The 19,781-nt window shown below is 37.5% G+C and overlaps 1 protein-coding gene across 6 annotated transcripts in view; it reads right to left on the bottom strand.

Annotated features, from left to right (window-relative positions):
* Positions 1 to 19,781, bottom strand: part of LOC128688956 (receptor-type guanylate cyclase Gyc76C) — a 619,662-nt gene that overhangs the window by 476,524 nt on the left and 123,357 nt on the right. For all 6 annotated transcript variants that reach the window (XR_011391737.1, XM_070083032.1, XM_070083048.1 and 3 more), the window contains 2 exons: positions 14,803 to 14,868; positions 4,813 to 5,011 (listed from right to left, as the gene is read on the bottom strand). Coding sequence is in view for 5 of the 6 variants with exons in the window: in XM_070083032.1 (XP_069939133.1) it covers positions 4,813 to 5,011; positions 14,803 to 14,868 (265 nt within the window). In the remaining variant the exon portion in view is untranslated. The remainder of the gene's footprint in view (positions 1 to 4,812; positions 5,012 to 14,802; positions 14,869 to 19,781) is intronic.

Here is a 19,781-nt window from a genome sequence, read left to right as displayed (position 1 = left end):
GGAATGGTTGGAGGGAAGAATGTAAAAGAGATTTTGAGTTTTAGGTGCTTGAGCATTCAGCAGGCTTATGTGAGAATGTTAGAGGCAAATGGAGATAAGTGTTTTTAATGGAGGTGCTGTTGAAGTGTGAACATTGTAACTATTATGAAGGGTTCAGGTAAACCAGTTAACCAGACCTGAGTCCTGGAGGTGGGAAGGGCAGTGCCTGCATTCTGAAGGAGAGGTGGGGATGTTGCAGTTCGAGGGTAATCTGAATTGTCATGTCAGCACACTCCTAGAAAGGCAGCAATTGCATGACCGATGGTGAATATTTTTTCTTCTTTGGTCACTCTGCCTTGGCAGGTAATGGCCATTAAGGTTTAAAAACATTACTGTATTAAAATTCTATTAAAACAAACCTATCTTCATTTTACATTAATTTTCTTGAGATTCCCAGCATTCATTTCTTCAAAGTTCCTGTACAGTAACTCCACAAATGTTATTTTCTTCTGGTCCAGTATATATACCTTGATCAATGTATCCCTGTTTCAGAGTGATAGATGTAATAATAATAATAATAATAATAATAATAATATCTTTATTTCTACAAGTACATGTACAAGGTATATAGACCATAGCTGACATCAATGATATACTACTATATAGAAAGTTGCTTGTTATACCTGGAGTTTACCTGGAGAGAGTTCCGGGGGTCAACGCCCCCGCGGCCCGGTCTGTGACCAGGTAGGTATCAAAAAAGCTACTAATTATGCTTCGCATTTCTGGAAACTAATCATAAGGCTTAACTGTTACTTAAGAACTAGACACAGCCTATTAAGTAGGAATTCTAATGCAGTTAATTACAATCATAAGTACTACTATAAGAAAGGTAGTTAATGACAAAAGGTTAATTACAAGAGAATCACATATTATTTAACTACTGTTAATGTTAATGTTAAGTGAATGTATAGGAGCCTTTGAACCAAGTGAGAGAGTAATTGTGGTAGGGGACCTGAATGCTAAAATAGGAGAAACTTTTAAAGAGGGTGTGGTAGGTAAGTTTGGGGTGCCAGGTGTAAATGAAAATGGGAGCCCTTTGATTGAACTTAGTATAGAAAGGGGTTTAGTTATATGTAATACATATTTTAAGAAAAAGAGGATAAATAAGTATACAAGATATAATGTAGGGCGAAATGACATAAATTTGTTGGATTACGTATTGGTAGATAAAAGATTGTTGAGTAGACTTCAGGATGTACATGTTTATATAGGGGCCACAGATATATCAGATCACTTTCTAGTTGTAGCTACACTGAGAGTAAAAGGTAGATGGGATACAAGGAGAATAGAAGCATCAGGGAAGAGAGAGGTGAAGGTTTATAAACTAAAAGAGGAGGCAGTTAGGGTAAGATATAAACAGCTATTGGAGGATAGATGGGCTAATGAGAGCATAGGCAATGGGGTCGAAGAGGTATGGGGTAGGTTTAAAAATGTAGTGTTGGAGTGTTCAGCATAAGTTTGTGGTTACAGGAAGGTGGGTGCAGGAGGGAAGAGGAGCGATTGGTGGAATGATGATGTAAAGAGAGTAGTAAGGGAGAAAAAGTTAGCATATGAGAAGTTTTTACAAAGTAGAAGTGATGAAAGGGGGGAAGAGTATATGGAGAAAAAGAGAGAGGTTAAGAGAGTGGTGAAGCAATGTAAAAAGAGAGAAAATGAGAGAGTGGGTGAGATGTTATCAACAAATTTTGTTGAAAATAAGAAAAAGTTTTGGAGTGAGATTAACAAGTTAAGGAAGCCTAGAGAACAAATGGATTTGTCAGTTAAAAATAGGAGAGGAGAGTTATTAAATGGAGAGTTACAGGTATTGGGAAGATGGAGGGAATATTTCGAGGAATTGTTAAATGTTGATGAAGATATGGAAGCTATGATTTCGTGTACAGGGCAAGGAGGAATAACATCTTGTAGGAGTGAGGAAGAGCCAGTTGTGAGTGTGGGGGAAGTTCGTGAGGCAGTAGGTAAAATGAAAGGGGGTAAGGCAGCCGGGATTGATGGGATAAAGATAGAAATGTTAAAAGCAGGTGGGGATATAGTTTTGGAGTGGTTGGTGCAATTATTTAATAAATGTATGGAAGAAGGTAAGGTACCTAGGGATTGGCAGAGAGCATGCATAGTTCCTCTTTATAAAGGCAAAGGGGACAAAAGAGAGTGCAAAAATTATAGGGGGATAAGTTTGTTGAGTATACCTGGTAAAGTGCATGGTAGAGTTATTATTGAAAGAATTAAGAGTAAGACGGAGAATAGGATAGCAGATGAACAAGGAGGCTTTAGAAAAGGTAGGGGGTGTGTGGACCAGGTGTTTACAGTGAAACACATAAGTGAACAGTATTTAGATAAGGCTAAAGAGGTCTTTGTGGCATTTATGGATTTGGAAAAGGCGTATGACAGGGTGGATAGGGGGGCAATGTGGCAGATGTTGCAGGTGTATTGTAGGTTACTGAAAGCAGTAAAGAGTTTTTACGAGGATAGTGAGGCTCAAGTTAGAGTATGTAGGAAAGAGGGAAATTATTTCCCAGTAAAAGTAGGCCTTAGACAAGGATGTGTGATGTCACCGTGGTTGTTTAATATATTTATAGATGGGGTTGTAAGAGAAGTAAATGCGAGGGTCTTGGCAAGAGGCATGGAGTTAAAAGATAAAGAATCACACATAAAGTGGGAGTTGTCACAGTTGCTCTTTGCTGATGACACTGTGCTCTTGGGAGATTCTGAAGAGAAGTTGCAGAGATTGGTGGATGAATTTGGTAGGGTATGCAAAAGAAGAAAATTAAAAGTGAATACAGGAAAGAGTAAGGTTATGAGGATAACAAAAAGATTAGGTGATGAAAGATTGGATATCAGATTGGAGGGAGAGAGTATGGAGGAGGTGAATGTATTCAGATATTTAGGAGTGGACGTGTCAGTGGATGGGTCTATGAAAGATGAGGTGAATCATAGAATTGATGAGGGGAAAAGGGTGAGTGGTGCACTTAGGAGTCTGTGGAGACAAAGAACTTTGTCCTTGGAGGCAAAGAGGGGAATGTATGAGAGTATAGTTTTACCAACGCTCTTATATGGGTGTGAAGCATGGGTGATGAATGTTGCAGCGAGGAGAAGGCTGGAGGCAGTGGAGATGTCATGTCTGAGGGCAATGTGTGGTGTGAATATAATGCAGAGAATTCGTAGTTTGGAAGTTAGGAGGAGGTGCAGGATTACCAAAACTGTTGTCCAGAGGGCTGAGGAAGGGTTGTTGAGGTGGTTCGGACATGTAGAGAGAATGGAGCGAAACAGAATGACTTCAAGAGTGTATCAGTCTGTAGTGGAAGGAAGGCGGGGTAGGGGTCGGCCTAGGAAAGGTTGGAGGGAGGGGGTAAAGGAGGTTTTGTGTGCGAGGGGCTTGGACTTCCAGCAGGCATGCGTGAGCGTATTTGATAGGAGTGAATGGAGACAAATGGTTTTTAATACTTGACGTGCTGTTGGAGTGTGAGCAAAGTAACATTTATGAAGGGGTTCAGGGAAACCGGCAGGCCGGACTTGAGTCCTGGAGATGGGAAGTACAGTGCCTGCACTCTGAAGGAGGGGTGTTAATGTTGCAGTTTAAAAACTGTAGTGTAAAGCACCCTTCTGGCAAGACAGTGATGGAGTGAATGATGGTGATAGTTTTTCTTTTTCGGGCCACCCTGCCCTGGTGGGAATCGGCCAGTGTGATAATAAAAAAAATAATTAGCAGTAGCAACTGCAGAAGAAGCAACAGCAGTAACTGCTGCTGTTAATGATACTGATATTGCAGCTGCTATTGCTGCTGCTGCAGATGCTGCTGCTGATACTGTAGCTGCTGCTGATACTGCTAATGCAGCTGCTGCTGCTGCTGCTACTGCTATACAGTAGCAGTAGCAATGGAAGTGGTTTAAAATTGATCTCAAACTGGGCAAAATTAATGATGCATGAATTGCACCCGTGTAATTCCTTAAGTTTTCCATCACATTTTGTATTTTTGGTCATTACTTTCAAAAAAAAGATTCTCTATCATTTCAGAAGAATTTTTTTTTAATCCTTAAATTGTTGATGCTGTAAATTCCAAGGTCCTGACAGTAAAAGGGTCAATATATTTATAGATAAGGTTGTAAAAGCAGTGAAGGCTAGGGCATTGGGGAGAGATGTTTACCTGGAGTTTACCTGGAGAGAGTTCCGGGGGTCAATGCCCCCGCGGCCCGGTCTGTGACCAGGCCTCCTGGTGGATTAGAGCCTGATCAACCAGGCTGTTACTGCTGGCTGCACGCAAACCAACGTACGAGCCACAGCCCGGCTGGTCAGGAACCGACTTTAGGTGCTTGTCCAGATGTGGGAAAGGTTGGGGTAAGGTGTGGAGAGGTTGTGGAGAGGTGCAGATGAGGTGTGGGAGAGGGTAGGGTGATGTGTGGGAGAGGGTGGGATAAGGTGAGGGAGGGTTGAGGAGAGGTTTGGGAGAGGTTGGGGGCAGGATGTATGAAGTGTGGGAGAGGTTGAGAAGCATAGGAGAGGTTTGGGAGAAATGCAGAGTTCGGGATGAGGTGTGAACATAATAACCAGAAAATCTTTTGTGCATTAAGAAGACTTTATTTAGATTAATAACCCTGAAGATTAGTAACCCCCTTGTCATAACTTATCATTACAATGTAATCACACATTGCTGTGCCATCACCAGCATGAATTTACACTTTAGCTGTTATCTCAACAATAGTGATGATGAATCAGAAACAAGTTCAACACTGGCATCTTTACTGCCAAAACTCTTCACCTTCTCTGTTCCTATGCACTTACTTCTGGTGCCGTTCTTCGTTTGAAGGAAGTTGTAGGAGAGGAGGTCCCTGTTGTAGAGAATCTCGTGGTTGATTGTCATATTTTCTTTGGAGGCCTCATACTTAAGTGTATCCTTCATGCTGAGGTTATCTTCACTGTAGATGATCGAGAATTTACGCCACTTGTTGTGTCGTAGTGTAGCTACTGTTGTCTTGATGATCTGTAAGTCATTATTTATTATTATCATTATTATTGTTATATACATGGGAATCACTAAAGCTGTATGGGTCACACAGTGCCTGGGGAACAGGAGGTAATAAGGTTTGACCCAAAAAAGAAGATAGTTCTAACTGCTTGGATCAAGAGCCCCTCACCGGCATCAAGGCAACAAATTGCTTGATGTGAAATATCTCGTCACTTTCTCTCCCACTCTAACTCTCCGAATACAATGTACTTTCCTTCAAGCAGTATCCCCTAATGCTGGTTTAGAGCTCTTGATCCAAAAACCTAGAGCTGCCCTCCTTTTATAATAAAAATAATAATAATTTTTATTAGGTAGCAGGTTGGTAAACAGCAACCGCCCAGGGAGGTACTACCGTCCTGCCAAGTGAGTGTAAAATGAAAGCCTGTAATTGTTTTACATGATGATAGGACTGCTGGTGTCCTTTTTTCTGTCTCATAAACATGCAAGATTTCAGGTACGTCCTGCTACTTCTACTTACACTTAGGTCACACTACACATACATGTACAAGCATATATATACACACCCCTCTGGGTTTTCTACTATTTTCTTTCTAATTCTTGTTCTTGTTTATTTCCTCTTATCTCCATGGGGAAGTGGAACAGAATTCTTCCTCCGTAAGCCATGCTTGTTGTAAGAGGCGACTAAAATGCCAGGGGCAAGGGGCTAGTAACCCCTTCTCTTGTGTAAATTACTAAATTTAAAAAGAGAAAATTTTGTTTTTCTTTTTGGGTCACCCTGCCTTGGTGGGATATGGCCAGTTTGTTGAAAAAAAAATAATAATAATAATTTTAATTTGGATGTGATACATAGTTGTACAAGGAATTATAGTAGTTGGGTGTACATGCCAAAAGCCCCTTGCATGCAGAGCATTATGGGCAAGCTTAAAATTAGCTTAAGATTAACTAAGCAATGATAGATTAAGTGGTAAAAATTACCATAAACAATTTACAATATGAAGTAAAATTGAGTATTTTAAACAATGAAATTTGAACATTTCAATTATAAAGCATTATAGTTGTACAAATTTGTAGCACTACCATTAAAAACGTAGTTTGATAGGGTCACGGGTTATACATCTATGATATAGTTATTCAATATTTATTAAGTTTTGAGTGAGTAAGTGTTTTTTAAGAAGAGTCTTGAATTGATAAACAGTGTTTCCTTTGTATTCACAGGTAATGAATTCCAAATTTTTGGGCCTTTTATGTACATTGAGTTTTTACATAGTGTGAGATGGACACGGGGAACATCAAAGAGTGATCTGTGCCTTGTGTTATGGTCATGTGTTTTGTTGAAGTTGGTAAGAAGTTTGAGGGGAGGGTTTATATCTGAGTTTAGTGTTCTATGTATGTAGTAGGCACAATAATAAGAATGGATGTTTTGTACAGTGAATAAGTTTAGAGTTTTGAATATTGGTGGAGTATGTTGCCTGGAGGGGGAATTTGTTATCATTCTGACTGCAGCCTTTTGTTGAATAATTAATGGTCTGAGATGATATATTGTTGTTGAACCCCATGAACAGATTCCACAAGTGAGATAGGGATAAATGAGTGATATGGGGCAAGAAGAGCTGATTGTGGAACATAGTACCGTATCTTTGATAGTATGCCTACGGTCTTGGAGATTTTCTTGGAAATTTGTTGTACACGTGTTTGGAATTTGAGTCTATTATGGAGGTGGATTCCTAAGAATTTACCCTCAGTGAGCTTTGTGATAGGTGAACCGTTTATCATTATGTTAAGTGGAACATCTGTAGTTCTGTTCCCAAACTGAATGAAGTAGGCTTTGCCAATACTAAGAGTAAGCTTGTTAATCATCACCCAGGTAGCTATTTTCTGTAATTCAGTATTTACAGTATTGGCTAGTATGACTGGGCTTGGGTGAGAGAAGATGTATGTAGTGTCATCTGCAAATAGTATGGGTTTGAGTAGTTGAGATGCATTTGGTAGGTTGTTTATGTAAATGAGAAAGAGAAGAGGGCCAAGGATACTTCCCTGTAGGATACCAACTGTAATTGGTTGTGTGGAAGAGTTTGCTCCATTTGTGTACACATATTGGCTTCTGTTGCTAAGGTATGACTTTAGGTAGTTGAGGGAGTGCCCACTTATACCATAGTGTGATAATTTTATCTGCAACAAATCATGGTCAACTGTATCAAAAGCTTTACATAAATCAATGAAGATTCCCAATGGGGCTTCTTTTTTCTCGAGTGCAGTGTATATTAGTTCTAGCATGTTTATAATAGCATCATTTGTATTTTTATTAGGCCTGAACCCAAACTGACAGGGGTTGAGTATGTTGTAGCAGATGAGGTAGGAATAGATTTGCTTATGAATTAATTTTTCAAAGATTTTAGAGAGAAGGGGTAAGTTGGATATTGGCCTATAGTTGTTCAGGTCTGCTTGATCTCCTCCTTTATACATAAATGACCTACCAAATGCTTCGCAATTACTCAAACCCACACTTTTTGCAGATGACACTACATACGTCTTCTCTCACCCGAGCCCAGTCACGCTAGCCAATACTGTAAACACCGAATTACAGAAAATATCTACCTGGATGAGGACTAACAAACTTACACTAAACATTGACAAAACCTACTTCATTCAGTTTGGTAACAGAGCTACAGATGTACCTCTTAACATAACGATAAACAGATAACCTATCACAAAGCTAACAGAGGGAAAATTCTTAGGAATCCACCTTGATAATAGACTCAAATTTCATACACATATACAACAAATTTCTAAGAAAATTTCCAAGACTGTAGGCATACTATCGAAGATACGGTACTATGTTCCACAGTCAGCCCTCCTGGCCCTTTATCACTCTCTTATTTACCCCTATCTCACCTATGGAATTTGTGCATGGGGCTCAACAACAATTAACCATCTCAGACCACTAATTACCCAACAAAAGGCTGCAGTTAGAATGATAACAAATTCTCACTACAGGCAGCACACTCCACCAATATTCAAAACACTCAACCTACTCACCATACAAAACATCCATACTTATTACTGCACCTATTACATACATAGAACACTTAACTCTGATATTAACCCTCCCCTCAAACATCTCCTTGCCAACCTCAACAGAACACATGACCATAACACAAGACACAGATCACTCTTTGATGTTCCTCGTGTCCATCTCACGCTATGCAAAAACTCAATGCACATAAAAGGCCCTAAAATCTGGAATTCATTACCTGTAAATATAAAAGAAACACTACCTGTTTATAAATTCAAGTCTCTTCTCAAAGATCACTTACTCACTCAAAACCAAATAAATACTGAATAACTGAACCTTATAAATTGTATATCCTATATGTTACTCACAATTATATCACACAAATGTTAAACCTAGGACCCAATCTAACTTTGTTATTTTTTTAAATACACTACCTAACAGAATACTCCATTCGACTGAATGTACAGCAATGCATGCAACCATATGACCTGTCTTTGTAATACTCATTTGTGCTTTATAGTTATCTGTTTACAATAATGTTTTATCACTGATTTCATCATTGCTTAGTTAATCTTAAGTTAATTTTAAGCCAGCCCGTAATGCTATGCATATAAGTGGCTTTGGCATGCTGCTCTTACCTGTATTTTTTGTACCTCTGTATGTATGCTTAAATTACTAAATAAATAAATAAATAAATAAACCTCGTTATTTTGAGAACTGTGGGGAAGGGAGAGGATTCGATGGATTTGTTAAAGAGTGTTGCAATAATTGGTGACAGTACCTGTGAAGCTTTTTTGTATATAAAGGGTGGTAAGGTATTTGAATCTCCTGCCTTGTTCTTTAGTGAGTTGATAATAAGTGAGACTTCTGTTGGGTTGGTCGGAGCTAGGAATAGTGTATTCGGGTAGGTGCCAGTGAGGTAGTCATTAGATGGGATGTTTGAGCTTGGGATTTTACTGAATCAAGCCTGATTATTTCCCAGCCAGCTTATCTTCAAGTCATATACTAGGTGTCTCCTGTAACTGGGCATCCTTTAACTGGGTATTCACAATAATGGAGTATCCCCATAAAAGGATATAACACTATTTATTTTATTTATTTATTTATTTATTTTTATTTATTTATTTTAAATTTGTGCACACATACAGAGGTACAAAAAAAAAAATACAGATAAGAGCAGTATGCCAAAGCCACTTATACTATGCATAGCATTACGGGCTGGCTTAAAATTAACTTAAGATTAACTAAGCAATGATGAAGTCAGTGATAGAACATTAATGTATACAGATTACTATAAAGCACAAGTGAGTATTACAAAGACAGGTCATATGAAGGATTCTGTTAGGTAGTGTATTTAAAAAATAATAAAGTTAGATTCGGGTTTAGGTTTAACATTTATGTGATATAATTGTGAGAAACATTTAAGATATACAATTTATAAGGTTCAGTTATTCAGTATTTATTTGGTTTTGGGTGAGTAAGTGATCTTTGAGTAGAGACTTGAATTTATAAACAGGTAGTGTTTCTTTTATATTTACAGGTAATGAATTCCAGATTTTAGGGCCTTTTATGTGCATTGAGTTTTTGCATAGTGTGAGATGAACACGAGGAACATCAAAGAGTGATCTGTGCCTTGTGTTATGGTCATGTGTTCTGTTGAGGTTGGCAAGGAGATGTTTGAGGGGAGGGTTAATATCAGAGTTAAGTGTTCTATGTATGTAATAGGTGCAGTAATAAGTATGGATGTTTTGTATGGTGAGTAGGTTTAGTGCATTGAATATTGGTGGAGTGTGCTGCCTGTAGTGAGAATTTGTTATCATTCTAACTGCAGCCTTTTGTTGGGTAATTAGTGGTCTGAGATGGTTAATTGTTGTTGAGCCCCATGCACAAATTCCATAGGTGAGATAGGGGTAAATAAGAGAGTGATATAGGGCCAGGAGGGCTGACTGTGGAACATAGTACCGTATCTTCGATAGTATGCCTACAGTCTTGGAAATTTTCTTAGAAATTTGTTGTATATGTGTATGAAATTTGAGTCTATTATCAAGGTGGATTCCTAAGAATTTTCCCTCTGTTAGCTTTGTGATAGGTGATCCGTTTATCATTATGTTAAGAGGGACATCTGTAGCTCTGTTACCAAACTGAATGAAGTAGGTTTTGTCAATGTTTAGTGTAAGTTTGTTAGTCCTCATCCAGGTAGATATTTTCTGTAATTCGGTATTTACAGTATTGGCTAGTGTGACTGGGCTCGGGTGAGAGAAGACGTATGTAGTGTCATCTGCAAATAGTGTGGGTTTGAGTAATTGCGAAGCATTTGGAAGGTCATTTATGTATAGGAGAAAGAGAAGAGGGCCAAGGACACTTCCCTGTGGGACACCAACTGTAATTGGTTGCGCAGAAGAGTTTGCCCCATTTGCGTACACATATTGGCTTCTGTTGCTGAGGTATGACTTGAGGTAGTTGAGGGAGTGCCCTCTTATACCATAGTGTGACAATTTTACGTGGAGCAAGTCATGGTCAACTGTATCAAAAGCTTTACGTAAGTCAATGAAGATCCCCAGTGGGACTTCTTTTTTCTCTATTGCAGTGTATATATGTTCTAGCATGTGTATAATAGCATCATTAGTATTTTTATTAGGCCTGAATCCAAATTGGCAGGGGTTGAGTATGTTTTGGGAGATAAGGTAGGAGTAGATTCGTTTATGAATTAATTTTTCGAAGATTTTTGAGAGAGGGTGTAAGTTGGATATTGGCCTATAGTTATTCAACTCTGTTTGGTCTCCTCCTTTGTGGATCGGGGTGACCCTTGCTATTTTGAGTACTGTAGGGAAGGTGGAGGATTCAATGGATTTGTTAAAGAGTGTTGCAATGATTGGAGATAGCACTTGTGACACTTTTTTGTATATAAAGGGTGGTAAGGTACTTAAATCTCCTGCCTTGTTTTTTAGTGCATTGATAATAAGGGAGACTTCGTATGGGTTAGTCGGAGCTAGGAACAGTGTGTTCGGGTAGTTGCCGGTGAGGTAGTCATTTGGTGGGGTATCTGAGCTTGGGATTTTATTGGCAAGGTTTTGTCCTATAGTGGAGAAGAAATCATTGAGTCTGTTTGCTGTTTCTGTTGGTGGGAGTTGGGGTTCATCTGATTTTGCTAATTTTATTTCGCTATTTCGTGATATCTTTTTTGTTCCCAGAATTTCTGATAGGGTTTTCCAGGTCTTTTTTATATCACCTCGTAAGTTGGATAATCTGTTCTCATAATACAATTTTTTTGCCCTTCTTATCAGGCTGGTTAGGATTGACGAGTAACGTTTTGTTTGGTCTCTGGTTATGTGACCCATTCTGTACTGTTTTTCATATTGGTGTTTTGTATTTATGGATTTGAGAATGCTGGGTGTTAGCCAGGGACTGTTCAGTCTCTTTGCTGTCATCTGTTTAGTTTTTTTAGGGCAGTGCTTGTTATAGAGGTATTGGGTCTTTTTTAGAAAATTATTAATACATTCGTCAATATCTGTATAGATTTCTAGCTCAGTGTGCCAATCAATGTTTGCTAATGCTGTTGTGAAGTTATTAATGGCTGCCTCATTGTGAAGTCTGAAGGTGACTTTAGTAGTGTCTTGGGGTAGTTTACCAAGAGTTGTTATGAGGAAAGTAGGGTAGTGGTCTGTGGTATTATCTGTAATTATGCCTGATTTTAAAGGGGATATGGTGTTGGTCCAGATGTGGTCAAGTAGGGAAACACTAGTCTCTGTAACTCTTGTAGGTTTTGTTACTGCTGGTAGTAACATACAGTTACTCATTGTGTTTGTGAATTCAGTAACGTGTGGGTCTTGGTCTTGCAGGAGATTTATATTGAAGTCACCTGAGAGTAGTAAGTGATCTTTGTTCATGCGTGCATCAGTTATCATACTTCCTAGATTTTGACTAAATTGGCTAATGTTTGACTGTGGAACTCTGTAGATGTTTATCAATGTGAGAGGTTTTTGTAGGTATTTGGATTTGAATTTAGCTATTATATATTCCCCATGTTCATCCCTTGTGCAAGTATTAGTGATACATTCTAGTTGGTCTGAGTAGTATATGGCTGTGCCACCCCCTTGTTGGTCTGGCCTACAGTTGTGTATGGCTGTGTAACCAGGAATGGCATAGACATCTGTACTATCAGGCTTTAGCCAGGTTTCAGTTAGTGTAATGATGGACATATTGGCATGTAAGGAATTTAGTAATGCTATGAGGTCATCGTAATGCTTGCTTAAAGATCTGATATTGTAGTTAAAGATAGTTATGTTGTTGTTGGCACTGAGAAGTGCCTTTGATTGTTCTGCAGTGTAGTAATTACAGTAACTGTTTGATTCATTTAAGTCATTAAATAAGAGGTTGGTATCAGGATCAATGCTTGTAATCATAAGATTTGTAGTGAATCTATAGTTAGAATTAAGTATAAAACAAAGTAAATAGTCTTAAGCTAAAAAAGAGCACCTGAATTATTTAACAAATGTAAAATAATGAGCTAAGGGACTAATACAAATAAAGTGATGATCATATAATAGTGCTTGGGAATATGATAGTAGGTAGTACTATAAAGGTAATTTTTTAAAGTTAGAATTATAGTTTAAAATTATAATAAAAAGGGACTAATATAGGTTGTGGTGAACAACAAAGTGGTAATCAAATAAATGAGCTTTGGAATATAATGGCAAAATTGTGAGCTTATTCTACTTTAGCACCTGAGAATAGCACCTTGATTATTTTAACAGTTGTGGATATATAAACTAGGATAGTTATATAAAGCTAAAATAAAGGAGAAAATATATAAGGGACTAAAATTAAGTAATGGTAAGAAAAGTTAAATGGACAGATGGTAGGAATTATAATATAAACTTATAATATAAAAATACAATTTGAAATGGTACTTGCAATTGCACTAGAGTCTAGTATAGGTTGTTGACAAGATCAAGATTATAACTATAGATTTAAATTGACAAAATAAAATTCACAATTAAAGTACAAAAGAATAATAGTAAAAAATCACAATGGTAATGTCTTGGTTATAATATGATAGTAAGATGGTAGACAGGTACCCAGGTACACAGGTACAAAGGATAATACAAAGGTTGGGGTTGAATATAAAAACTTGAAAATTTGGCAACAAAATGTTATGGGAAGTATAAAATAATGTTTAATGTACAAAAGTAAAATTGACTGGTAGTAAATATGGTGTTTAATAAAAATTTTAGTAAGTAATAATGATTACAAAAAAGTGAAAAAGTAATGTTTATTTCATTCAATATTGCACTGGTAGTTATACTTGAGGTTATATGGCAGTACAAGGTAATTAAGAGTAATCTAGGATAGTAAATGTGGTATTAAAACAGGTAAAGGTAATTAGACAAGTAATGGTTATTAAATGTCAAAAATGTTAAGAGTAAATAGAAATTTTAGTAAAAATGATATTTATTAATTTTAGTAAGTAATATCAATTGATAGTATTTAAAAAAAAAAAAGAGGTAGTAATATGGACAGAGAAAGTATCAATTCAGCTAATGTTCAAGCGAACAATAGTAAATAAGAAAATCACATAAGGTGATTTATGCTTACTAGTAAAATCACAAAATGAGGTAGTTGAATATTTAATTACTAAGAGATTGTACAATGAAATTTGAACAATAATGGAGTAAAACATACACTACACTACGTAGGCTTTTAAGTTGGACATTGTTTAGTTATTCTCTGTAAGATTAGTATCCCTGAGAAATCGTGATAGATCATTCTCGTTCGTGATTGTGTACAGTTGACCTACATTTGTTTTCCTAACTAGAATTTTCCCATCCCGTGTGAAGCATTGGTGTATTGTGTCATTATTCTCTCGCTTAAGTTTTCTGACTCTATACAGGAGGTTCTGACGTTTTTTGGTAAGACACTCGTTTATGTATACCTCTATACCTCTATAACTGGGTATCTCCTATAACTGGGTATCCCCTATAACTAGGCATCCACAATAACAAGTGTGATAAAAGTATAATGACAGTGTGTAGAGCAAGCCTTTATACATAGGTAAATGGACACATGCACTATGTAACCTAGTGATATATCTATCAAGGTAATGATGTTTTTGCCCACCAAGAGCTCTGGGAGGAGGGTGTGGGAAGAACAGTGTTTGACTAGGCTGTGGTCCATAGTCTATACCACCAAACATTATTGTTCTGAATGGTACACTATATTCGTGGGTTTTTGGTAGGTTACACGTTAATGCATGTTTTAGATTATGTACTCAAAATGTGGTAATTCCCTGTCATCCTCTTATAGACAAGGTTCAGCTCTAGGAAGAGCTTTAATGAAGCTCTGTTCAGAGCATAATGTAGCCTATATATAGAAGTTTGCTCTGTAAAGTGTCTTTTTACCATACTTATCGACAAGACTTGCTTCTGAATATTAAGACAAAAGCAGCAAGGAATACTTAATAATAACAATGTCTCACTCATGCAGGACCTTTATCAACTTGGTAAATTTCCTCCATGAGTGAAACCTTGCTATCACAGTGTTTGATAATGATTTTACATCTATTTTAGGCAAATCTCGCCTCTCAGACAAGAGAAATATGTAACAATATTGTTGCTGAAACAATGCATAAATAACTCACTTGTATTTGACAAAACTTTAAACACAATTTTTGTTAGTCCTGGATCACTATATAAAATAGTCCAGAACTGACCAAAACATCTATAAAGTTTTCTCTAGCAAGCATGGGTTATTTGTGAATTTCTGAAGAAGTGTGGTGGTCAATGTATTAACTCACATATATCTCTGAAGGGTTTGTCCTGGCAAAAGTGGTGAATTTAGTGGCTCGTTCATCACTGCAGGCCTGTGGAGAAAAGTTTCCTTAGTAGCAATTGAAAGTGGGGTCTAAAAGGCATGCTGCACACAGTAGTGAAGAAAAAATATACTTAAAAAAAGACAAAGATCGAAATGTGGTTTCAGTAAAAGCTCATTCTGCAGAGTGTCCTCTCTTCCTAGCAAATCAGATTGAAGATAACAGGTCAGTACTGAAATTCAAACTTAATGAATACTTTTCTCTTAGCTGAAACATTTCAGATGAGTCAGATGCAAAAATCATCCACCTTCATTTAACAATCTTTTCTATAATTACTGTCAATCTATAATCATTACCATTTTGTGTTAACCCTTTCAGGGTCCATGCCATAGTTTTATGGCTGTGAGTTGAGGGTCCACCCAGTAGATCTACCGCCGTGAGCGGTAAATTTGGGCCTAGATGTGAGAGAATACATCTATGTGGTATGTGTGCACCACATAAAACAAATCCTGCAGCACACAGTGCATAATGAGAGAAAAAAACAGACCGTAATTTTCGATTAAAATAGCGACTTTGCAGTGTTTTTTCATACGTTTTTTATAGTTGTATTTGCGATTTCTTGGTCTCATTCGATAGAATGGAAGATATACTACAGAAATAGAGATGATTTTGATTGGTTTTAGTAATGGAAATGGCTGGAAATTGAGCTCAAAGTAGTGGAAATGTTAAATTTTTGCCGATGATCAAGAGTAAACAAATGACCTCACACATCTAATACACGCCAGCTGGTGGGTCTAATATACATTCACAAATGTGATGATGATGATACTTACACAATTATTACAATATTGCATAAGAGTAAATCTTCTATTTTTTGGTTTGAATAAAAATTCATTATGCAAATAAAAAATCAAAATGGAATTCATTTGTAAAGCCTGAAAACATAGCTAATGAACAGAGGAAATGTTAGTTTAGTGCCAGGAATGCCTGCATTGTTTATTCTGGACCCTATTTTGAAATTGGAATATTTTGAACTTTGCGTTAAATTGGCCAAATTACCAATTTCCGATCACTTTATTTTGTAGTTGAAACAGTTTACTTGGCGATTTCTTGTGCTCAATCAATAGACCAGAGGTAATACTAGTGAAATAGCTAAGAATTTGGTCGACTGGAACAATGTAATTGGCCTAAAATTGGAGTCAAAGTAGGCAAAATCACTGATGTGTAAATATCGTTGACACATCAAAATTCGCGAGAGCATAATTTCGTCAATTTTCCATCAAATTTCATACTTTTTGTTTTATTACCTTCAGAAAAAGATTCTCTACCATTTCATAAAAAAATAACAATATTTTTTTTTTTTTTAAATTCTTGGACCCTGTTGCACACTTTGAAATTTGGCCTCTGGACCCTGAAAGGGTTAAACATCTCTACTAATCATCATCATTCTCCTTTAATATTCAATACTATAATCATAAAGGAGGTACTAGCATTCTGCCAAATGCATGTAAAATGGAAACCTGCAATGTTTTACATAATGGTAGGAATGCTGGTGTCTCTTTCTTTCTGTCTCATAAACACACAGGAAAACAGGTCCGTCTTGCTACTTCTACTTACACTTAGGCACACTACATATACATGTACATGTACATGTACAGTGGACCCTTGGTTATCGGCCATAATCCGTTCCAGAAGGTCAGCCTAAAACTGAAAAGGCCGAAAACTGAAGTAACATTTCCCATAAGAATTAGTGTAAATCCAATTAACCCTTTCAGGGTCCGTCCCGTAGATCTATGGTTTTATGTTCAGGGTCCAAACCGTAGATCTACGCCAAAATTCTAGCACCGTTAAACTTAACACAAGAAGGCTGGTAGGTCTACATCTAAGAGAATGGGTCTGGGTGGTCAGTGTGCACACCATAGAAAAAATCTGGACGCCCACATGGCATTGTGGGAACGCCGGCAAAGTAGCTTTTCTCATAGTGCCTGGTGGCAAGGAAGCTCTCACTCCCCACTCGCTCTCCGGGCGAATTCTGACTCTCCTCTTCACAACTTACAGTTCTAAGACTGATGGAAGTGGAGTTGAAGACGAATTCTATGGTTTTGAACCATATGGTGCCATTGTGCCATATGGTACAATTGCACCCTATGGCACCATTGTACCATATGGTACTATATGGTACCATTGTATTCAACACAATAACTGCACTAATATTTTCATCATTTTGTTTACAATAAACTTGTAAACAAGTTTTGTAAGCAATATAATGATAAACAAATTAGTGCAGTTATTGCATGGAATACAATGAGTGTACACTTATACAATATACATTATACTGGTCTCACAGGCCACAAATGTTATTAGAAAAAGAAAAAAATTAGAAAAGAAAAGAAAAAAGTATAAAAAACATAAAATAAAAAAATGGGATTTTGCAGAAGTCGCTGAAATTGCCGTCACTCGGTCATTTTGGGTCAACTTCCCGCCACTGTATCTCGGTAAGTACTGATCAGAAAAAAAAAATTTTTGTCTTATTTCCTTCACAAAAATATACTCTTTAATTCTGTAAGAAAAAAAAATGTTTTTTTTTTTTTTCAAAATTTCTTGGACACTGGAGCACCACTTCAGATTTTGGCCTTGGACCCTGAAGGGGTTAATCCATTTCAGACACCCAAAAATATTAGCAAAAAAATACACTTTTTAAAGATTTTAACTATAGTTTTACATACAGAAAACAATGAGTACATTCATTACTTACATTAAATGTTTGTAGTCTTAATGTAGGGTGAGAGGTGAGTAGTATTTATTTGTAGGAAGTCAGTGTAGGCAGCGGAAGATGTAGGTACAGTACACATATGTAGCCCCCCCCCCGGGCTACACTACACAGCCATATTATTACTATGTTCACTGAGTTTAATCGTATCTAACAACTACCTTTAGATGACATCATAAACAAAGGGAGAGGTAATGAATAATTCATGCCGAGAATTGTAAACAAATGCATATGAAGGGCAGTTACTGGGTGAGACGCCAGATTCACAGTTTTCTCTAACATTAATCAGAGAAAATGTAATGTTTACTCTCCACCTGACTCTCCACTCAATAGCATATAAACATTGCATGTTTATATGCTATGTTTATAATGTTTTACCACTGAATACATCATTGCTTAGTTAATCTTAAGTTAATTTTAAGCCTGCCCATAATGCTCTGCATACAAGGGGCTCTGGCATGCTACATTTAACTGTATTTCTTTTGTACTTCTCTGTATCATATTCAAATTAATAAATAAATAAATATGCTATGTAACATGTTTCTTATAATCTTGAAGAAAATATCATACATGGATTAATGAAAATGTCTATATTAACCTAAAATAAGACATTTAATGTGCCCAAGAGTGATTATTATTAAACATACATTGCATATAAATATTGCTACACTCCCTGCCTTCCTGCTACACTCCCTGCCTTCCTGCTACACTCACTGCATGCCTGCTACACTCCTTGCCTCTATGCCTGTCTGTTATACTCACTGCCTGCCTGCTACACTCCCTGCTACACTCATTGCCTTCCTGCTACACTCCCTGCCTGCCTGCTACACTCCTTGCCTCTATGCCTGCCTACCTTGAATTCTATTGTTTCTCACTTTCTTTACCAAAGGAACTTTACTAGGAACTTTCTTTGGGGCCATGGTTACTTATTTAGCAGCTACACTTAATCAATAATCACCAAAAATAATGGATTATAGCAAAATGCTTGGATGAATGAGCAGAAGCTTCCTCACCCGCCCAGAGACACAGCCACACTGACTCAGGAACGCGCGAGCTGCTGGCAGTGGACACATCCAATACGGCCGATAAGCGAAATAATGGCTGATAACTGGAAGCCGAAAAACCAGCCGATAACCATGCTGGGCGATAAGCGGAATGGCCAATAACCAATGGTCTACCGTGGAACCTCGGCTTATGAACGCCCCACCATGGAAACTTTTCAGGATACGAACAGTCGTTTGGTCGATTTTTTGCTTCTGGATACGAACGAAATTTCAGGATGCTAACTTTCCCCTCAAGGGAGGTTCCTTTAATAAATAAATAAATAAATAAAATATTTATTTCTTTGCAAAAGTTACAATGTGTGTTTACATATCATAATATGATTGGAGCAAAGAAAGCCACTATCATGCCGAGGCATTTCAGGCAGACTTAACCTAGTACAGTGGAACCCCAAATATCGACCGTAATCCATTCCAGAAGGTTGGCCTAAATTCGAAATGGCCTAAATTCGAAGCAATATTTCCCATAAGAATTAATGTAAATACAATTAATCTGTTCCAGACACCAAAAAAATAATAAAAAAAAAATACATTTTGTGAAGTTTAACTATAGTTTTACATACACAAAACAATGATAAATAAATATAAATAAATAAAACATTACATACCTTTATTGAAGACTCTCGTTGGCATATGGAAGAAGGCGAGGAAGGGAGAGGGAGTTTGGGTTATTGTTTGGAAGGGGAATCCCCCTCCATAATGACTTCAGGTAACAAGTCCCTCTCTGGGGTTACTACCCTTCTTTGTCTTTTACTGGCACTAGGACCAGTTTCAGAGTCACTGGACCCCTGTCACACAAAATATCTATCCAGAGAGCTCTGTTTCTGGTGCCTCTTTAAGATTTGCCTGAAGTGGGCCAAGGTTTTGTAACTGAACATGATGCAGATATGGCTTGCTTCAGCTTGGTCAGGGTGATATTCCCAGGAAAAGCTTGCACCCTACTCCACATTGCACAAATTTCCTTAATCTCTGAAGAAGGCACCTTCTTCCCTCTCTTTTCCTCCTCCTCTGAAGCAAGTTCCTCAGCTGTGCTCTGTTGCTGTTCCAGTTGGTGTTGCAGCTCTTCAGTGGTTAGCTCTTCCCTGGGGTCCTCCACCAACTCTTCCATATCCTCGTCACTCACATCCAGCCCC

The sequence above is a fragment of the Cherax quadricarinatus genome, chromosome 1 (assembly GCF_038502225.1).
Source record: "Cherax quadricarinatus isolate ZL_2023a chromosome 1, ASM3850222v1, whole genome shotgun sequence".
NCBI lineage: Eukaryota > Metazoa > Arthropoda > Malacostraca > Decapoda > Parastacidae > Cherax > Cherax quadricarinatus.
Note: the sequence above shows the minus strand (reverse complement) of the source record. Positions and strands in the feature narration are given on the sequence as shown.